This window comes from Poecilia reticulata, chromosome 7 (assembly GCF_904066995.2).
Source record: "Poecilia reticulata chromosome 7, P_reticulata-male-v2, whole genome shotgun sequence".
Taxonomy (NCBI): Eukaryota; Metazoa; Chordata; class Actinopteri; order Cyprinodontiformes; family Poeciliidae; genus Poecilia; species Poecilia reticulata.
In genome coordinates, this window is record NC_088836.1 from 30,969,184 (window position 1) to 30,991,651 (window position 22,468).

At 41.1% G+C, this 22,468-nt stretch overlaps 1 protein-coding gene across 1 annotated transcript; it reads right to left on the bottom strand.

Annotated features, from left to right (window-relative positions):
- Positions 1 to 16,024: 16,024 nt before the first annotated feature.
- Positions 16,025 to 22,180, bottom strand: sox18 (SRY-box transcription factor 18). The gene is made up of 2 exons (XM_008414669.3): positions 21,275 to 22,180; positions 16,025 to 19,838 (listed from the first exon to the last, which is right to left on the bottom strand). The coding sequence occupies exons 1-2, from the start codon at positions 21,672 to 21,674 to the stop codon at positions 18,505 to 18,507; spliced, it is 1,734 nt and encodes a 577-aa protein (XP_008412891.1). The 5' UTR covers positions 21,675 to 22,180; the 3' UTR covers positions 16,025 to 18,504.
- Positions 22,181 to 22,468: the final 288 nt, after the last annotated feature.

Consider the following 22,468-nt stretch of genomic DNA (forward strand, 5'->3'; position numbering starts at 1 on the left):
CCTCATCGTTCAACTGAATTTTTATGGAGTACACAAGAGTTATTTGATGCGTTTCTTTGGGGTTGTGTTATTGTTTCTGCCGGAGCCGTTTAGAATACAGACTCAGATGCTTCAGATTATTATTATTAAAAACCAATAAGTTACTGTTGAAGTAGCAAAATTGTCATGGGATTGCAGACGCCTGTAGGAGAGAGATGAATAGTTTCCGGAGAGCCAGTTTCAGGAGTGTGAGAAATCGGCTGTGACTGCAGAGAGCTGGGTCAAACCTGGCAGGAAGAGCATTCTGCTGATAAAACTGGATTATCTGCACACACACTTACACCGAAAGCACATTATTATTATTCAGAATAGTGTCCGGAAAACTGTAATTCAGTCGACAGACCTCAAACGTGACATGTACTGATACATTCGCACAAAGGAACCCAGTGTGAGAGCAGCTGCTTTAAACTAAACGCAGAAGAAAAGAAACAATTTGTTCTAGAGGTGTGCCGATCGATCAGTCACCGATCATAATTGGCCGATTATCATGAAAAAGTGCATGATCGGTGATCGGCGATCATTGGCTCTTGTTGCCGATACCGATCACCTGCATCTCATTTCTCAGCCTGCCTGTGCAGCTGGTCTCCTCTTTCCTTCACTCTGAGCAAACGCGCAGCAACAAATCCTAAGTGATGTGGAACTATAACGCACTGAGTGAATGGGGACGTTTGCGTGTTGCGGCGGAAAATTGAAGCACGTCGAAATGCATCAACACAACGAAGCTAATACGACATAAAAACTATGCCATACTTGACGAAGTTTGGCTACATCGAGGCTCACTGCAGTAAAAAAGACATATGGAGGATCAGATAGCAGGTAAAGCAGCGCACAGCTACAAACACTCACCCGGATTAGCATGACGGTCAGAAAGCTAAACAAATAACCCGCAAAATTATTCAAGTCTTCGAGCTGCGATGTAAGACGCTGGTTCTGCTCTCGCTGTTGAACAGCTGCTACGCGCTACAGATGGAGCGCCGCTTCTGCTCCACCTGGTAGTGACTCTCACACCGAACCTCTGCTTAAAGCTGCAGCATCTAACCTAAAAAAATACATTTTACATACGTATTAAAACTTTTGCTGTCCTAACATGAGACAGATAATCACTAAAAAAATAATTGATCTCCTCCCTGCTCTGCATAATTACTCCGCTCAGTCAGAAACAGCCACTCAGAGCTAGCAGTAATCAGCTAGCCGCCATGCTAACAGGAAGTTTTCATTCAGTAACTCAGGATTGTTTATTGTAATGGAACCTGTATTTGCCTTTGAATGTTAAGTTTTATACTTGAATTTTTTGGCAATGTTGAGAGGTTTTATTTTGGCTCTTTGCATTATTTAGCCTCTTCAGAGCCTCCATATGTTATCAGTCTGTTAAAGATAGTATTACCTATAGCAGTACAATTTGCACAATGCCTGTTTTGTTTAGTTTTCTTCTTGGAAAAAGTTATTAAAAACAAGTTTTTGTCTAAATTAAGGTGAATTCATGGTTCCTTTTTCCACATAATGTAACCGGTAGTGTTTATGAAAAAATAAAAATAATTATGTGATCGGTATCGGTATCGGCAGGAAAAAACCTGATCGGCACATCTCTAATTTGTTCACATAAAGGACATTTCTTTGCATAATGTAAAACTAAAACGAAGTTATTTTTTAAGCTCACATTTAGGTTGATTGAGCCTCTGCAAAGTTATAACTTTGACATTAAAAGTGCCACAGCTCAGTCACACTGCGTCCTGTTCTAGCATCTTTATATTTTTGTGGAGTGTGTCTTTGTTCTCACTCTTGTCAATGTTTGCTTTGTGTTTGTTTCACAGGAAAAGACCAGATGTAGATAGTAACTTGTTACATTGACTCAGTTGCTTTTGCTTAAATATATATTGTAGCTACTTTACCCACCTCTGTAAAGTCACAGTGGAATCAGCGATTTTTGTTACACATCTTAGATCAAAATGAAAGAATTTTAGAACCCGAGAACGTTCCGGCCCAAGTCCAGTCCTGGAGCTACAAACCAGCAACTTTCAGATGCATCTCTGCACCAACAAACGTGAAGATTAATCTGATCCCGGTGGGTTGAAGGAGGATGCATCTAAAGCTACGTTGACACCGCAGACCTTAATGTTCAATTACATTTTTTTATGAAATCCATTGTTTTCTTTCTTTTTTTTTCTTGATTGTTTTGTATGTGATCCCTTGTGAGAACTGCAAACAGCCTAAAGTCATCAGTAGTGGATGCAGTGATGTCACTCGTAGTGAGAACGCTCAGTGGCTCTGAAAAGTCAGGACTGTTTGCACAAATTCTACAAAAATCCCAGATAAAAAGGCAAAAGCATACGACTTAAGTTTAAACAGCTGCATAATGTGCTGCTTTTAATTCACATTTCTTTTGCCATATATTTACTCTATATGCACTTACAGCTGTGAGTTTTATTCTGCACCGTTGTTAAACTGTGAATTCTGTGATGCTGTAGTTTCCATGTCGACACATGCATATCTGGACTCTCCCGGGTTTGATGCATCATTTTTTATTTTGGAACAGTTCTTGGTCCAATGGGTCCAAGACCAGAGAGGTTTGTATTGTGGATGAACTGAGGAGAAAGGCTGAAGTTGTGAAGTTGTTAATCCACGCAGAAACATCAGTTAAAAAGCTGATAATCCCGCTGTGTTTACAGAAAACACTGCTGCTGCAAAGAAAACACGCTGCAAATGTTGATCTGGCGCCATCTGCTGCTTCATCACTGGAATTACATTCTGAGAGAATCCGTCCATCCATTTTCTTTCACCCTTGTCCCTCAGTGGGGTCGGGAGGTGCTGGTGTCCATCTCCAGCTAACGTTTCGGGCGAGAGGCGGGGTCACCTGGACAGGTCGCCAGTCTGTCGCAGGGCAACAGAGACACACAACCATGCACACACACTCACACCTAGGGGCAATTTGGAGAGGCCAGTCATGTTTTTGGACTGTGGGAGGAAACCGGAGTACCTGGAGAAAACCCACCATGCACAGGGAGAACATGGAGACTCCATGCAGAAAGACCGGGGCCGGGAATCGAACCCAGAACCTTCTTGCTGCAAGGCAACAGCTCTACCAACTGCGCCACTGTGCAGCCCTGATAGAAACTATTAAAAGATAAACTGTTATGTCGTAAATGAATAAACAAGAAAAGTATTGTAAAATGGATTGGAGTTGCTTGATTTGCTTAAAGTGAGTGTAGAAACAAATAAGTTATCAGATTCATTTAAGTCTTCAGCTGTTCTAGAGTCGCAGTTTCACACTTTATTTCAGTCGGTGACATTTTTGTCACTTCTGGATTATTTTACTCTAAAAGTTAAAATTAGATTTCTTGATGTTTTAATGCTAGAAAATCTCATTTCAAGAAGTTTCGTCCAACATAAGCATTGCCATATATTGAGTGTTGACGCATTGCAGGAAACGGGACTGCATGAATCAGGTTGTTCTGTTAACAAAACAGATTTTCCAACAGGAATAAGTTAAATGGATGTATAGGCACTTATTGGCAGCACAGTAGAGGATGGAGTGAACTCTGTTATCATCCCATCTTCTTGCTGTAGGATTAGGAAACAAGTTTTATGGAGAATAATGACTGCAAATGAATAGAGCTCAAACAGAGACACAGTGAATATAAAACGTCTAAACACTCCTGTTGAAATACCAGGTAAAACAATGTAACCAAGATAAATCATTTCTGCTTTTTAATGTGTTGTTCTTACATTTCTCATGTTAATCTTTGATCTAAAGCAGTGGTCCCCAAGCTGCGGCCCGCCACATTTGGTCCGGCCCCCTGAACAATACCAGAGAGCATTCAGATTTTTTTTTCATATATTGTATTTTCTGGTTTATATGTGGATTTTTCTTCAACCACCAGGGGGCTCTTTGGCAGGAGGTGTGTCCTGTAAACTGTGGGTGTTTTGTTTTGCATGGCGCATTGCTGCCATCTGACTTTTGGGGAACTGCTTGACTTTTATGTTATTTAATCAGTTCGGTTGTTTGCTAGCGGCAGAGCAGATGAACACACGTGTTTGTTATGAACGCCGCATTCCACGTTTCCCTCAATGGAAATATATACTAGTCAGTCCCAGTGACCGTTTCACTAACGGTTTTTGCCCATGTGCTTTCTGGGTAATTATTGAGAAACGGGCCACGCACCCCCCCCCCCACCCCCCATTCAACGATTTCCGGCAGCGCAGGTGATAACCGTGTAACATTTCTTCTGTTACAAACTGACTCCGGCCCCCCACCAGAGAAGGGAAAAGTTATGTGGCCCTGACAGGAAAAAGTTTGGGGACCCCTGATCTAAAGCCTTCATCTGAAGAAAGGTTAATAAAAATCTTCAAAATGAATCTCATCAGGATGTTTGGAAAAGTTTTTCCAGGCAGGCCTGACAGCAGCACTGAGGAGCAACGTGACGTTCTGGATAGTTCTGGTTGTGTTCTGGAGGTGACTGAAAAAAATCGAAGGCGTCTGAAATACTGGGGAGAAACGTGTTGTGACTGAGTGACTCTTTATATTTGATTCTGTCAGAAATAAAAACATTTGTTGTGATCTAAATGAGTCGTTCTCTCACAAGCAGTTCAGTCTTTCAGTAATTTGCTGCCAAGACTTCAGGTCACTCTTTGGTCTGGTGGATCTCTTGGCTTCAGCAAAGTAGCAATAAAAACCTGGATCTTTCTCGGAGCTCTTATGGCTTCTAACCCCGGCCTCTGGATGGGACCGAACCAGGACCAAAATATGCTTTAAGTGTTTTCATTATATGTTTTTATTTCTTATTCCCTGCTGCCCAAAATTACGTCTGGCTCAAATCACTTCATCTAGAGAACTAAAACGTTCTGACGTTAGAACGAGAAGGAGCGTCCAAAGAGTCGCTGACACTTAGTTTCTCTAACGGTGAACATCAAACTGCGTTACTTTTACTCTTTCTGTACGGCTGCTGCTGCTTTTCCTGCAGGTGTGGACTCAAACCACAGGACTTTGACTTGTTTAGAGTTTAAAACCACAGTTTATGATTTGGGGCTTGAGTTTTATGGCTCTCAGAACGTAAAACCTGCTATAACTGTGGGTCTGCAGAGACGTTTGAGTCCTGTGGGACGTACGCAGCACGCAGGGTGTTATCTGCTAAACATGCAGGTTACTCTTAAACCTAGAAGTGTTAGAAATCTCTGCTGAGAATCAGATTTCACAATGGCAGCTTGTTTTTTAATTAAACATGAATCTCATAAATTAATAAAGACATAAATTGGTGAGGAGTAGAGTTGCACCAGTGCTTCTAGCAAGTTCTTTTATATTCTGTGGTGGATTTTTCTTTGCAGAAATGTTGATGAAGAGAAAATTGTCCTTTGTTTTACATCTTTCATGCTTTTTTTTCAATAGTGTAAAATGTAATTATTCAAGTTTTGGTAACATGGACAGAAAACAACGTGAAGACTTCAATGCATTTATTAAGTACTCCTCTCCATCTTTAAGTCGTTTTCAATAACTGCTTCACTCTCTGATGTTGGTGCATTTGCAGTAATTTGCTTTCGCTTCCAGCAGGGGGCCGTTCTGAAAACTGGCATCACTTTCTGTTCAGTTCAAACTTTGAACTCAAATTAAACATCCATCATTTCAGATGCAAAAAATGTATAGAGGTGTTTTATTTTTCTCTGGTAAAAGACAGTCAGCTGGAGGTCTGGGCAACCAGAATAGCACCTGATCACATAGTTCTGTCCTCCAAAGAAATAAACGAAGCAAGAAAACCCAGTAGAATTGATGCCAGCGAGTCTCGCAGTGCGAAGCGGTTTGTAAAACAGCTGATGAACGCTGGTATGCAGCAGCAGCAGCCGCTGCTTGCTTCTGGTTTGGTTTCTTCTGCTCTCTGTGTTGTGCTTCTTGAAAGATCCAAGTTTTCATTGCAGCTCGTTTCACGCCAAAAGAAGCAGCGGACCACACATCCAGAACCGCAGCAGAAACACAGCAGCTCCTGGAGGCTTTCAGGTTTTTGGGTTTCTAGAACCTTTTGTGTCGCCATAAATCACAGCTAACAGTGCAGACGCTCTTTGACAAACAAAAGAATTTAAAAAAATCTTAAATAGGAATTTAGGATGTTGTTGTTTGTTTTTATTATCAAAGAAAGGGAAAAAGATGCTGGATAAGAAAGGAAAGATGGTGGCTCCGGTTAAACTGTAACGATTATACAAAGTCTCACATTTCACTATAAAATATTTGTCAAATAAACTGAGAAATACCAAAATATTACAACGGAGTCTGACCTTCTGGAGGATTGTAAACTGAGCTTTAATCTAAGAAGGTTTGGTGGTTCATGACGTAACTTTGTAGTGAAATTAGTTACATGTTTGCTTCTTTAGCTCTTTAGCTCTGCTTTAGACAGACTGCGATGAATTCACTTCCATATGTGTGGGAATCCCAGCTCAGCTTTTCTCCATTCTTACTGTTTTACATATTTTGATTTCATAAAACCAGATTAAAGTTTTTCCTTCACAGAATTCCCCTACCTCAGATTTGCATCTCTGCAGCTCCTCCAGAGTAGTTTGGTAGTTGGAGTTCTGTGAACTTTCCTCAGTTTTCTCCCTGACCTTTCTGCTGCGCTCCTCCGTCTCCATCATCTTGTTTATCGGCTTTATGGTTCGTTCCCTAACGTTCCCTAACAAAGCTCCGAGGCCGTCACAGCTGGATTTGTGGTGGGGATGAATTACTCACAGCTGGACCCAATTCAGTGGCTTCTGAAGGCACAAGATATCACAGGCTGAGCACAGATGCATGCCACACTGTTTTACTGTAAAAAAATCTCAAAAACCATAATGATTTCACTCCTACTTTGTTTATTCACTACTTTGTGTCACTAAATCAAATAAAATCTCAGTAAAATGTTGAGAAGCATAGGCTTGATTTTTATCTTTTTTCCTCAGATGTTTTAATTTGTTTCAGCTGCATGTGAAAAACTAATTTGAATGAGAAAAATGTTAAATTTGTTTATGTATTTTAGACAGAAATAAAGATGCTAACCATTGAAAAATGAAATCTCTTTCCCGTCTCGCTCTCTCCAGCTTCACCTGCTGATTTGGTTCCTCCTGTTGGTTTGCCAGGTTTCTTCACGGAGCAGAAACCTGGAGTTTGTGGTCTCCCAAGAGCAAATTTCATTCCTGCAGGTTCAGCTGTCGGTCTCAGAAATGGTTCATCTGAAGTTTGAGAGTTTGGAGGTTTTTCTGCTGAGTTTGCATCCCTATATTTGAAGACAACATTTAAGGAAATGCAGAGTCACAGCTGCACAAATTCTGTTTTGATGGTAAATCGAGATCCAACTGATCAAAACCAGTAAGAAAAATCTGATTCCATCATTTTAACTGTGTTCTGCAAAACAAAACATTGAATAAACTGATACATTTGAACCTGGAATGATCAGAAATATGCCTCAACACAGTTCATAACTCCTACTAACCAGACATCTGGATTATCCCTGTGAATCGTTTTGTCGTCAAGACGGGAATATTTTGTAGTAAAAGCTTCATCCTTCAAATCTGATGTGTCACCTTTTCCACAGTGAGCTCAGCAGATCTGACACGGCAGAGCGAGAGCTAAATGACAGAGTGGGGAGCGGAGAGGTGCCCCTGTGTCCCTGGTCACACCAGTGGGTAACCACACACTTCATCCAATGGCTCCAGACACACACAGACGCTCACACACACACGGGAAGGTCAATGATATGTTGGGAAACGTAGTGAGGGGGAAACCTGAGAAGGGGAAAGCTAAACCAAAGAGCAAAAAACAATAACAAGAACAACCTGAAAAGATCAACACTGTTTCCATTTCTTTTTGTTTTTTCACTCCAGTTTGGAGCTTCATGGTGGAGCAGCTAGCAGCTCTGCAGCCCTGCAGCAGGAAAACTGAATCCCAGCCTGGGAACTTTTACTATGAGTTTGTTTGTTTCCCCTGGTTCTGCAGCTTCCTCAAAAACATGGCCGCTAGGTTAGATGGTTACCTTAGATTCCCCTTCAGGTGTGTGTGCCTGGATGGAACAGCAGGTGGACGGAACTTCCTGTCTTTATCCCACTAGTTGGTTTCCAGTAACCATATAATTGTGCAAATTGTTATAATGAAAGTAAATTCACTTAATAGAAAAGATGCAATCTTATAAAATAAATGTGTTTTGATAAAAAGTTTTTGCGTTAGAATGAAGTGGACATTTGGCAAAACAGTTTTTTTCACATCAGACGAGTCACATGATCAACGGCGTAGGAGGATGACGGGATGGCACGCTTTTTTAATAACTTATTGTGTGAACAAATTTATTCACATGACATTTTAACTGAGTTCTTAATTAATGGAAACACCACAAAGAGAAATTGTGTTTTTGTTTTTTTACATTAGCAGAATATTGACAAACTTTTGCACACATTTGAACCGATAAAGTTTTAAAATGCAGAATGCTGAGGCACTTTGTGCCTCCTGTCGTATCAGACGAGTTGGTTGCCTCGTTTGCAGCTCAGTAGCTGAACAACATGAGCTAAGATGGAAATAGGAGTCGTGTTTATTGGTTTGAGGTTTTTTGAAAATTTTAATATTCTCCTTTTATTTTTTTTCAGACTTTTCACCCATGCTGATGCTAATGTTACTATTTCCTTGTTTTACTTTTATAGATTTGGTTGCCAAAGCAACTGCTGTCTCTCTGATTTCTCCTCTGTTTTCTCAGCATCACCTTCGTGTCTTTTTTATTTTCCCACACTCCCGTTTCTCCTTGTCTGCTCGCAGGCCGGCGTTACGCTCACTACAATGTCATGCTGGGTCACTAAAGCAAACACACACACACACACACACACACACACTCTCCCACGCGGCGTCAGTGCCTGTTATAGTGACAATGCCACGAACAAAACCAACAACAGACAAATATATAAAAGTGGGCTAAAATTCCATTCAATTTCAGGAGATTTCCACATCAGCGCTGCTCTCATAAACCCTATGTTTAGACATCCATGCAGTTTCAGGAAAACCAGGGGAGCCAGAAAGATAAATACACTGAATTATAAAGTTTTGGAGACAGTCATCCCCAAATAGCATGGGTACTTTTTTCATGGGTTAAAAAGGAGACACATGGGACCACAGAGCGTCTGTAGTCGTAAAAAAATGTCTTCATCTTCTCTCGCAGGCTGTCATCTTAAATTTGGATCTCATTTCTCCTCTTGTTTGCTCTGATTTGTGTGTGTGTGTGTGTGTGTGTGTGTGTGTGTGTGTGTGTGTGTGTGTGTGTGTGTGTGTGTGTGTGTGTGCGTTTCTCCTTTTCATTTATTCAACATGTTTTTCATTTTCTATTTATAAAAGTTTGGAACTTGTTTAGATGTTGCACACAGTGGAGCATAAAAGGAAAAATGAGCAAGAAAATGGAACAATGCTGAAATAAATTTCCAGAAAAGTAAATTTTTATTTTAAAAAAGCTGGTGAGAATGATGGGGATAGATAAAATACCACAGTGTGCTGCATTTCTTGGTTTCTTTTTATGTTTTTATTAAAATAATAAAGAAATCTATTTACACTATAACTTTGTGTCAAAGGTCGTCTCACCCTTTGACCTTTTTCACATTACATTACTGTGAAGTTATTTAGTTATTTTGTTTCTTAAATATCTAAAGCTCAGACTGGATGGAGAGAATCTGCATTTAGTTTTAGGCTTTGACTAGGCCAGTTTGTTCGCTAATGCTCTCTAACCTCCACTTCTAAACTAACACAGATGGTCTCCACCTACCAGCTTGACTTTCTATACTTTTATTGTTTCTATATTAGAAATTGATAAGAGTCATGACTCATCGTCCTTCCAGCTTCACAGCTGCAGGTCACTTTGTGTTGGTGTTTTGGTGAAAATCCCAGTAAAATGGATTCTTTTGCAATGTGACAAAATGTGAAAAGTTAAAAGGCTCTGAATATATTTACAAGTAGAAATGAAAAGTGGAAAACACGATTGTTTTTAGAAGAATCTCAACAAGTCTTTATTTCTGCACGTTTGCAGAAATCCCTCACAATGTAACTGGTGGATTCCCAGTCTCATATTTTTCTGATAATTTGTGGCCATTTACATTCAATTTGTCAGTTTTTTTCACTTCTGTATCTAATTTCAGATTGAAATCTAACATAAAAATAAAGTCAAGAAGGAAAACCAAGTAGAAAAGCCTAAAATCGTGGACATATTTGTTAGACAGAAGCCCAGAATAAGAAGAGCTGGGTTCCTGCTGACTCAGAATCTGGCACCGTGATTGGCTGATTTGACCATTTCCACGCTGATTGAGGAGTTCCACCACTGAACGTTAGTGGTTAGGCCTGCCCGGGATCTGAACCCACAACCCACAGGCCCTTCAAAGCCAAGGCCACCAGACCAGCAGACCTCTGAGGTTTAACACCCACACCTTGGCTCCCACCGAAGACGGAGGGCGAGAGCAGGAAGGAGAGACTCCAGCAGGAGAAAACGAAATTAAAACCAAGACTGCAAAACAAACAGTTATTACTTTCTTCATGAGACCCTGAATGCCTATTTTGTCATCTGCAAACAGTGTCTCATCTAGCAATGTTCCCAAATTCCCAAAAATTCAAGCAAATTACCCAATTTATTTATCGTAGTTTTGAAGCAAAGCTGCATCCAGAGGTTGAAGGTGGAGTCAAGACGCCTGGTAATGTGATTGGGTCTTGGAACGACGGGTCAAGAAACGTACAAGTTGTTCCTGCATGAGGACGGTTGTGTCCATTGGCTGTGATGTCCATCTTGTTTTATTTAACTTGAACACAGATGTTCAGTTCTCTAGACAGAGTCAGCAAGCGCTCAAATAGTGAATTAATCAGAAATGATGTCTGTCTGACTTTGGTTTTAGCTGCTTCAAACATTCACAGTGTGTGAAGGAAACAGTCTGTTGGGAATTATGATGCTCAGGAATTTTTCAACATGTCCACCAATAAAACTCCTGCATGTTGAACTTAAAGCAAAAAGCCAGTGTTGATTTTTATTTACCTACAGAAACTTCATATGTCACCCGCTCAGTTTCCACTACGAACTTTGTCGATACTCAGCTAAAGCAAAAAGAAAAAGACAAACAAACAAACTGTTGTGGTGTCTCCATTCAACAAGAATTAAAATCACACATGAATGAGTTTGTTCACATAAAACTCGCAGTGCCATCATCCTCCTACTACTTCCTGTCGTCGTCTTCTTCATCATTTCCAGCAGTAGTAAGATCCAGTAGTTCATCACTGGACTCGTGTGATGAGAATTTTTTTTTTTCACAGTTTTTCCGAAATACACTAAATTCAATATAGCTGAAAAACAACCTCTTAGCTAGGCAATGGATACTTCCTGTCTTTATTCCTTTGAATATAATTGTCAATGGAATAATGCTAATGGTAGCTAATGGATCAACAAAACACATTAGTAGGAATATAATGGAGGCATATAAGTATATATAATCAGGGTACCAATGTTTTTAAAGGCCAAAGACCTTAAACATCATGTTGTCATTCCTATGCATTTAGAGCTTGAATACTTTCTGATAAAAATCAATACTAAGGTTTAATTAGCATGCGTACTGGTGCCGATGCAGACCAGCCATGTAAATTATTAAATGAAAGTTTTCACATTTGTGAAGCTGAAACGTTTTGGTTTTAAACGTCAATCTGGTGCAGTTTCACCTCTGATGTTTTCCTTCCATGTTTTCTTGCTCCTCTTCCTGTTTTTACTTTAAAACTCAGTTATTGTGGCCTGACTGGGTGCTGCAGTTGATTAACACATTAACACTTTTAAAGTGTGACCTTAAAAGTATGAAACACAGAAATAAGGAGCTCTTTAATTCAGCGAACCTTTCCTCCATCCGCTTTTCTAGCGGCTCCAGCTATCAGAGGATATGAACACATTGCTACTTCCTGCAGAGACAGGAAACAGGAAGCAGGGGGGGAATAGAAGACAGAGCCTGACATCCTGCGGCAGAGAGGGAAAGACCCCCTTCACACACACACACACACACACACACACACACACGCACGCACACACACACACACACACACACACACACACACACACACACACACACACACACACACACACACACACACACACACACACCATTACATCATCTCAGTCAACTCAAGTCTTGTAATTTCTGGTTCAGCAAGAGTTATGAAATGTATTTGGCCTTTTTTATGCAGTGAATATAAAACGTCTGTATCCCAACTTTACTGCGATGTGTTTAATCCACCTTATGAAGCCAACAGAACTGTTACTGCAAGAAACCCAAAACATGAACAACTGCATTTATTGGTCCCTTAAGTGTGCTTCAAACTAATAATTTAACTGAAACTGATACAACTAAATGGAGGCGAGGTCTAAATGGGCATCCCAGTCTCTCTTCTCTGCGCTCGCTATGAAGCCATGTAGCGATAGCTAGCAAAACTAATACCAACCCTGCACACACCACGAACTCTAACTAACACATTTATAGTCTAAAAAACCTAGTAAAATCCACAGCATCGCTGCGCCCTCGTCTCTTGCCGTATCCAATTCCTCCCTCGTCTCTGTCCGCGTGTCTCCGTTCTACCTAGCAACAGACCGTCCACACATTTTCATTGGTTGTTTTGAAATGTGGTACATTTAGACCCCACAAAATAAGGCGGAAATGATCGATCTTATTTCTGGCTTTATTTTGAAGTAAATAACCACAAAGCCAATATAAAAACACCACTTTTATAAAGTTTGAAGTCCGTGCTGTCTAACAGAGTCGAAACAAAAGCTCGGTATGCGTCCGTGTTGTTACGAAGCCTTATAAATGCGTCACATGCTAAGATGAGGAACTTTAACAGAAAACTTCACCAGTAATTAATTCCTACAATTGGACAAATTATAAGATTTATAAGGATCATAGCGGTCACAAATATCTCATAACAGAAAGACAGGAAGCTGCAGCAGCCAGTATAATCTTTCTTTCAGTTTCAGGCACAGCTTTATTATCAATATTTTAATATTTCATTGATACAAACTGTGAAAGTAGAATCCTGAGTTGATAAACGGTGGATGATAATTTACACAAATCAGATGAACCGCGCCGTCTACTCAGTTATCAAACCCTGAACCTAAATGTCAACATCTAGATGTTTTATTAAATCACAAACTTTAGAAAACGCAACAGAAATAACAACCAGACTCACACAGACACAATTTGGGTCACTGCTAAACTGGTTAATTAAATATAAACAGATATATACGCTCATATGCAGCAAATGCAGCACACAGCTACATAAAGTTTTATGTAAGACTGTAACAGGAAAACGTTCACAAAGAAGCTCAAACTCACAAATACATTTACAGCATAAACTAACTGTCATCTTTAATCAGACTGTGTAAAATCACACACACACACGGATGACCAGAGATGCAAATACACAGTTAGTGTGTCAGCATGTGGTTGTGGCGACTGATCTAACTTTTTGACCACATGTGGCCAATAAAACACAGGGCAGACAGAACAAGACTGGAAAATCCCCTTCTTTATTTCTCTCTTTCTTTATTTCTTTGAGCTTCGACTCAAACTGTCTCAGATTCACGAATCCTTTTCCTCACATTCTGATTTCCAGCTGAAAGGGACGATTCTGCCTGTTTCTGGTTAATTTTTTCTGTTTTATTTGCTGCAGAGTGATGCTGGTTATTCATAAACATTTTGAACGTGGATAAATTTGCAAAAGTCTCAAAAACATTGCAGCGACATAATGGTTTATTTGTGTGCAGAGTTTTGAGTAAAGAGATTTAAGTTAGTTCAGTTTGGAATAAGACTGCAACATAACAAAATATGGAAAAATCAAAGTGCTTTGAATATTTCCCAGATGAACTGTGTGTACATCAGCCAAGGGCGAATTTCACCGTTTGTCCTCCTGTCAGATGATAGAGACTAGATGATCTATGGTTAATAAAATCAAAAATAAACAAACAAAACGACTAACAGAGGAAGAAAACATCAAAATGCAAAACATCGTACATAAAAACAGAATAAAGACGACATTTCAACTAGCTGTCAGGTTCCATAAACTTCACAATATTTCAGTTTTAAATTGTAACCAAATATCCCATAAAACATGGATTTAAAACTCTTTTAACCAATTGCAGTAATACGTGGAACCTGCTTTCTTACTTGGTTCAAATGGACAGTGAATGATTAGCTTGAATTGAGTTGTGTGTAAAGAGCCTTGAGGCGACGCGTTGCGAACTGGAGCTTCATAAACAGCCTGAACTGAACTGAGCTGAAGGTTTCGGCTTGAAGACGTTGGCAGAACCACATGACCTGCAGAAAGCAAACATGAGCTCATGGGATTCTCAAACCAGAATGAACAACCCCGGCCAAGTCTGACCTGCAAACAGACAACAGCATTAAAATGCATGGCATTCTGGGTAAATACCACAAAACAAACGTGCTACAAGAACCGGCTCGTTTTTGTTTTTGTTCCAAAGACAAAAGAGAAATCCTCAACACTAAAATCTGACGCTACCATTTTTGTTGGTGAATGAGGAAGTTGCATTCAGTGTCTTCTTCAGAGGTGTACATGTTTCCTTCAGTGGTTCTTGGTGCAGCGCCCCCATAGGCCAGGAGGGGAACAGATTTTTCAAAGGGTTCGATTGTTTGACTGCAGTGGGAAGCGACCAAATGTTGCAATCTGCTGGATGCAAAGGGGTAAAGGTGCTTACAATGGTCCTAAACTTTAGGAAAGGAGACACTGAAGGTGTATTCTAAGTATGGAGGGATCAGATTTGGGGCTTTGAGGAAACGGTTGTGTTTTTGTCCAGTCTGTGAACTTTCAGTGCTTTACAGCTAAGCTAAGGTAGTTAGCTTTCACCTGGACCTGCAAGGTCAAGTCATCGAAACTGAAGTTTCAACTTTCTGAAAAGCATCATGAGACATGAACAGCAACGCTGTAAGTGAGTTTACTGAAGAAAGCTTCAAATAAATGGATTTTTCCAAATGTTGGCCCTGAAAGACTCTGATCTGTCTGCTCCACAGTCAAAGTTTGGAATTACCTCTTCATCATGCAATCCAATCTGCAGAGATCTGCTAATGAAACATGAGCTGCAGCAAGGCAACATCTAAATCTCGCAGCCTATCGGCTTTGAGAACGGGAATTTCAAACGCCTGCGGCAGAATCTCACGTTTTCTAATTTCCAGCTGCAGGAGCGGGAATCTTGTCTTGTTTTCTTTTCCAGTCAGAGCAACAAGCAGCCGGGTGAGGTGTTCTCACAAAAATATACACCTCTTCCCCTTTTCACTTTCCACACATAAAGAGGGACACACACCCTTTCCGAACATCCCAAACTTCCACATGAGTTTCCTCCTGGTTGCTAACATTCCTGTCAGCTACCTAAGCAACACACTGGCTAACACACACACACACAGTCACACACCAAAAGCTGAAAGTACACGAGTCACTGTAGGAAAACATGCCTGAAGTCCCAACCACACGATGTCTGGTCATCTTTTACAGACCAGCTGACATGTCCAAACGTTGTTCTGCCCCAACGGAGATTTAATGAAATGGATTTAGAAACGTAAAGTAAACAAAATAAGGTCAGAAAGAAAATAAAAGGAAAGTTAGACACGTTTTGCCTTATAAACATCTTGAATGCTTTATTCATGGGAAAATACTTTTTATCTGAATATCCACAAAAAAATCAACAAGAATGTTTTTCTAGTCATATGATTATGACTGCATAAACCTGATAGGTTCAATGTGTCGGATGCCTTTTAGCCGCAGCTTCAGATGTTTCTGCTGGTGTTTTATTCTGCTTTACCAACGCAGACCTTAACGTGGCGTTTTGTGTTTTCTATTGACGGACTTAGACATTCATCTGCAATAAAATCAATCCTTTTATCTCCTCTTGATGACCATCATGGTTTTTAGTTGAGTTTGACTTGAATATAAAAAATAAAAAGGTTTTGTTTTATTACTACAGAGAGGCAGGAAGTAAAGTAAATTCTTAAAGGTGTTTATTTGGTACAATTATTGTATACAACAGAACAGATGCATTTACAGCCAACACACCCCTTTCAAACACATAAACAAAACCTTTTTTCTTTGTAGAAAATCTAAAAATTATCCCTGTCATGCAGATTTAGAAGCATCCCAGTGACACTTCTGGGAAAATACTGGTTTTAATTTGTTATATGACTGCTGAGAAAAATGTCCTTTGATTTAATCCCAAAGTCCTGGGTGTTTTCTTTATTCTCTTAGATAATTATTACCAAAAGGCCCAAAGTTATTGCACGATTCCAAAAAACGCCTGTCTCTCTCTGAAGTCTTTTTGTGTCACAGTAAATTAAAACGGAAAAAAAGAGTGCTTGATGTCAACAGAGAAGAATGTCAAATGCAGATGTAGAAACTTATTTTTACTAGTTCACTTGAACTCCTGCTTCTCAGTAAGTATCTCGCTGGAGAAAAGTTGAAAGAAGTCTTAAACCTCAGAAATGGCATGGCGAATGTAACTGGTGGCTCCGTAAGAGATACTTGATTTTGTTCCACTGTTTCATGTACATCAAGAAACAAGCAACAAGCAGTGTCGTCGAGACTAATGCAGAACAGATGCAGGCTCCATCTTTCAAGAGGCTTCTTGTTTTTCTTTCTCTGTTCACAAAGCTGCTACGGGACAGAGAGAATGCTAACCCTGCTTCATATTTAATCAACAAATATATTTTAATCTTTTCTTTAAAGTGGTGCCAATAATTGCAAAGTTATTCAATTACATTTAAGCCAAAAACTGCTAAAAAAAAAGATCAACGTGCTTTTCCTTTGTATGAAAGTGTTGCTAATCGTTAGCCTCGCTAAATAGTGGCACTTTTGCAAAACCGGATTTATCTCAACTCTTCGAATAAACAAATTGCAACAACAGTACTTTGTTGGTATTCGGAGGAGTGTTTAGTAAATACTGAAGGGTAAACTTTAGGATTTTATAGCAGGTGTGTGCAGCCATTTTTCTCCAGTTTTCATCCTTTAGCCAAGCTAAACTAGCTAGCACCATAAGATACACAAATATAAAAACAACGTGTTGGTCTTACTTCCAGCAAGAAAGCTGGTAAATATCATTCCAAAAACTTCCTTTCAGAAAAATAAGATCATTTCTGTACAAAAACATATTTCAAACAATAGATATTTCATCTTGAAAAAGTATTATACCTTCTATACAGCTAATACAGTAAATGCAGTGCAAAGAGAACATTTCATAGTCTAAATCTCTCTTTCACAAAAAGCACTGAATCAATATACACAGTATGACTACATGAAACCTATAGTTTCCAAAAGAAAAACACAATAAAAATCTTAATGTATGCCCGTATCCGGTTGCAAGAATTCAAAGTTAGAGAAAGCGACAATGACTTTTTGTTGAAAATATTTTCTCTGATGTGTTCCAGAAGTATTTCAGAACCTGAGCTTCTATCAGACCCAACGTGGATAGACTGTTTTGTTTCAACAAGCGATCCGTTTGGTAAATCAGAGGATTTGTGGTAAGATAAAGCAAGTCTTGAAATCATCATCATCAGAGGATCTGCTTGCCGGTAGACAAAGACATGTTTTAAATCACAAAATATTATATTTGCCATTTGACACAAGGCCCTAGGATGAACTGAGCTGAGGAAGGGAACAGGATGTATTACATGGAGAAAGAAAACCTACCCTGACTTGTAAAACATCAGCGGTCTGTTCTGGGTTAGCGGCCCACGACCCACTGAGTTCATCTTCATTCCCTTTCATGGCTCATCCTCAAAGTTTAGATTTTGTAGAATCTGTCATAAAACAATTGGTAGAATCAGCTTACAGCACGGAGATGGAGCCAAAGTTTTAACGGACTGTTGGACGCTCTGAATGCCGTTTGGGACATTACCTTTCTACTTCAGGTAACAATACTTAACGCCCTTACAGGTGACTTGTTACTGCTCAAATAAAGCCATTACTCCTGGATGTTACGCTGTTTTTGTCAGTGGATGCTTATTTTTAGCTATTATTGTAATTTCTAAAGTTCATATTGATGCAAATGACATAGAGAGAGCAACAGATTTTGATCATTAGTGAGTCTAATTCCAATATGCAGCACCACTGACTGATCAGATTTGCTGATTACCCAAAATTAACCAGACAAAAACATGAGAGAAGGAAAAAAAAGTAAGATTTTTGTTGGAAATATGACGTCTTTTAGTGTTTGATTAGATATTTCAGCAACATGTCATGGTTTGTTTTTCTTGTCTGATCTTTTTACAATGCAAATTATATAATTAATAATCCAAGATCTAAATAAACTGTCTGGCAAAGGGCCCAGAGTAAAGTTCAACATTTGTTTCACATTTAAAAACAAACTGAAGCAGTTTTAGAGTTGGAGATGACTCGACACTGACTTCAGTAAAGTTTTGATATTGAATTTTCTTTGCGGATGCAATGAAGGCTGAGATGAGATTCTGTTTTTATCCAGTTATACAGGCGCTGTAATAAACGGCACTGCTGGCGTCAGAGAGAGCAGATATCAGAGGGCTGCTTCCATCATCACAGCCACCAGCGCCGCTCATAACACTGCTGACGTCCCTGTTAATAATAGTGCTGACGATGCTGTTGCTGCTACTGCCTCCGATGGCATTACACCCACCCAGGACCTTTGACCCTCCTCCACACCCTCCAACAAGTCCGTAGGGCTCCTCTCGACTCCGTCCCATGTTGACATACTGGTCAAATTCATGCCTGTCCACCTCAGACCAGAACTCAGCAGAAGAAGAGCCCATGTGGCCGCCGGCCTCCAGGCTGGACTGGTCTGAGTGTGCAGAGCGACCGAAGGAGGATGCAGGGAGGATGCAGGAGGATGAGCAGGAAGAGGAAGAGGTTTCAGGAGGAGGGGAAAGCTGCCCCAGATGAGAGGGAGTGAAGTGCGCCGCACTGGACGCAGTGCCTCCATACATTTGGTTCAGATACCCGACAGGCGTTTGTTGGCATTTGACCGGCTCAGGGATGCTGAAGGACGGGCGAGGATAGGAAACGGGAGACGAGGAATCGGCTAGAGGCGGCGGACATTTCACAGGAGTCCTTAAGGGGACCTGATGACTGAAAGCATGAGTAGGAGGTAGCTTGGCGCTAACTGAGCTAATGCTTGATGTCATATTTGATTCAACAGAACTTATTCTGGAGTCCAGTCTGGAAGTCCTGCTTGGACTGAGACTTGCGTTCATCCCGATGTTTAAGCTGGCGCTGACTCCGATGGCGTTGTGGTGGCTGTGGCTGTTGTTGTAGTGCTGCTGGCTGTAATGTGGGTTGTGATGGTGAAGGCGGTGGTAACCGCTCCAGCCTCCCATCCCCGCCTCGTCTTGCATGTGTTGGGGGAAGAACACGGACTCTCCGGCTCCGTCTTCCAGGACGTCCAGCGGCGACATCTCCGGGGTGGGCAGGCCGTAGCTCTCCAGGTCGCCGTGCGCCGGAAGCTCCCGAAAGTGTCCCAGAGACGGCAGCAGCTGGTGGGGGTGATGGTGGTGGGGAGTGTGGGTGGCCGGGTGGCCGTAAGCAGCAGCACCAGATACGCCATCGGCAGCCAAAGGGCCGACGCCGGGGCCCAAACCGAGAGCCGGGGCCCCACCTTGGGCCAGGCTGTGCAGCAGGAGCCCCGGTTCCACTCGCTTCAGCTTCTTGGTGGTCTTTTTGCGTCGAGGTCGGTACTTATAGTTTGGGTGATCCTGGAGGTGCTGCACGCGGAGACGCTCGGCTTCCTCCACAAACGGCCGCTTGTCTGTGGCACTCAGGGCCTTCCAGGACTGACCTGGGAGATGTGGACAAAGAGCGGAAACGATTACGCTTTTCATTAAAGGACGAAGTTATTTATTACCTTTAATCCAACTGATCTCGTAAATCCTAATCACATTTCACCCTCATGCCCTGAAACCTGAATCTCCTTTTACACCTAAACCTACAATCATTGTAATTCATGGATATCTTTTTAATGGCTATTTACATATGGCCAATGAAAATATATCGAATACTGTACTTCTAGTGTAAACAAAGACCCTGAAAGCAGGACTGGTTGGCCCCCCAACCACCTTTAAACCACATTCAGACCTCCATAAATCTCTTTATCTTGACGTCTTTTAGCTTTTCAGTTTCTACAAATTCCCAGCTTGTTTAGATGGAAGGCACCCTCATGTGTTTTTGTCTCTAATTAAGAACGTTTTGCCCTCAGGGTTGAGCTCGATGTATTTATGCTCTGCATTAAGTGTACATATTTACAGTTTGTCTTGTGGTTGTAAATGCTGGCTGCTTCCAGATCTGCAAAACAAACTTTTTTTCCCAGAAACTTGCGGTTTGGATTTGAGTGACTCTGAACATTTCAAGCTGCAGATGAACTCCAGCTGCACAGTGAGTGGGTCTGCATGAGCAGCTCCCACGTTTTAATCTGAAGCTCAGCTTGCAACTGGACAAATATGCAACAGAATAAAGACTAAAGAATGTTAGTTAGTGTATCTAACACAGTGACATCAGCAGTTCTTTTACATAAATAGTTTTGTTGTATAAGAACTTTTCAGTATGCAGTTATAATAAGTAGAGTTCAGTGGTTTATAAATGGTTTGCCAATATTTTCTGAAGATTGTTGCATTTTTCATTTTCAGCTCAGATTTTTAGCTTAGAAATACAAAAATGAGATGCACAACATATTGTATTTAATGTAAATACCTTTAAAAAGCTGTAATATTTACTAGAAATTCACTGTTCAATGGGCTGATTATGCCCAGATCAGGTCAAAGTCTAAAAATCAAACTTTATTTCGCTTGCATTAAAATTAAACGCATCCAAACTAAGAACTCCCTCAATTTTCATCCTGTAAATGCATCAGTTAAAGGTAAAGGCTTTCACACACTTTGCTTCAGATCAATAAAAGTTGAAGATTAGGTTTGAATATGCTTTGATGCATTAACAGGATAATCTTGTGATTCTTTAATTTTCTGTTTGGCCGGTAGCATGTGGTTTATTTCTGTCATTTTGTCAGATCTTAAAGGAAACCAAAAGCTGGTTAAGGCCAATAAATGTCTGATTAATGCATTTTAAAGACTTTTTTGCTTGTCTGAACTCTTAACCTTTAATATTTTTCATACAATCCTTTTAAGATCAAACACACAGAAAAAGGTTAAATGTGTAAATTTAGCCTTGAATGACATGATAATTGCTTTGCTTGTTAAAAGCTGAGGCTGCTGCTCGTCTTACCCAGCATCTTGCTGAGCACGGCGTTGTGCAGGTCCGGGTTCTGCAGGGCCAGCCGCTTCCTCTCATCTTTAGCCCAAACCATGAAGGCGTTCATGGGCCTGCGGATCCTCTGCTCGGCCCCTGAGGCTTTCCCATCGCCCGCCCCGGCCAGCGGGCCCCCGCCCGGGGTCAGGTCGGGGCTCTGTCCCCTGGAGCCCACCGTCAGAGCCATCCTGGGCTCGCCTCTCCTCGGTTCTCCAGGGGCGTCGGGAGAACTGCAGTCTGCTGACAGGCTCTCTTCAAAATCCATCTCGGGGTCGGAGGCGGGACTCGGGGTCTCCGACGTCCAGCGGCCTCCAAACGGCATTTGACTGGGATGCAGGGAGGCCTCTCTAGGCAGGTTGGGCTCAGTTAAATTCATCCCACTCAGGTTAACGTTCTGTCCAGAAAATCTCTGCTTTACGTTGGCTGGAAAACTCTGGATGTCTCAGATGGAAAATGACCGAAGGATCAAATGAGGAATCTGCCGGATTTGGTGCACAAATCCCAAAATAAAGCATCGAGATCTGAGAGGAGAGGGGAAAGGAGAGAGAAAGGAGAAAACAAAAGTTGTGGTGCAGGATATTCCCTCTGAAGAAAAAAAATCCAGAGACTCTGCCTCTTTTGTCCACTTCCTTTTTTTTTTCCTTCCCAAAAAGACAACAGCTCTTGTTTGGATTTTGCGGTTCAGCAGTTGATTTCACTCAGCCGTCCGTCTCTCCGTCTCTCCGTCTCTCCGTCTTCCTACCTTGTTTGAAAGTTTTGAAACTTGTGGCCAGATTTAACCGACCCACGCTGTGTATATATACCCCGCCCTGACCAATCACATAAATATATAGCTGGGGCCTTAACCAATGAGATGCCAGGCGACTGCGAGGGAAAGAAGTGAGTCTGTCTGAGAGAGACAGCAAAGGGGAGTTCAGAACGTTGCCTCCCTCTTTTTCCTTCTTAACGGCCACCCTTTCCTCCCCCTTGGAACTACACACACACACACACACACACACACACACACACACACACCCCGTCCGCCTGTTCAGGGAGATGTAATCAGAGAGGTTCCATTGTTTTTGCCCAACTGAGACTGGAGCATCTCACACACACACACACGCACACACACACACACACCTACACACACACACACACACATGAAACAACACACACATCCTCTAATGTGTA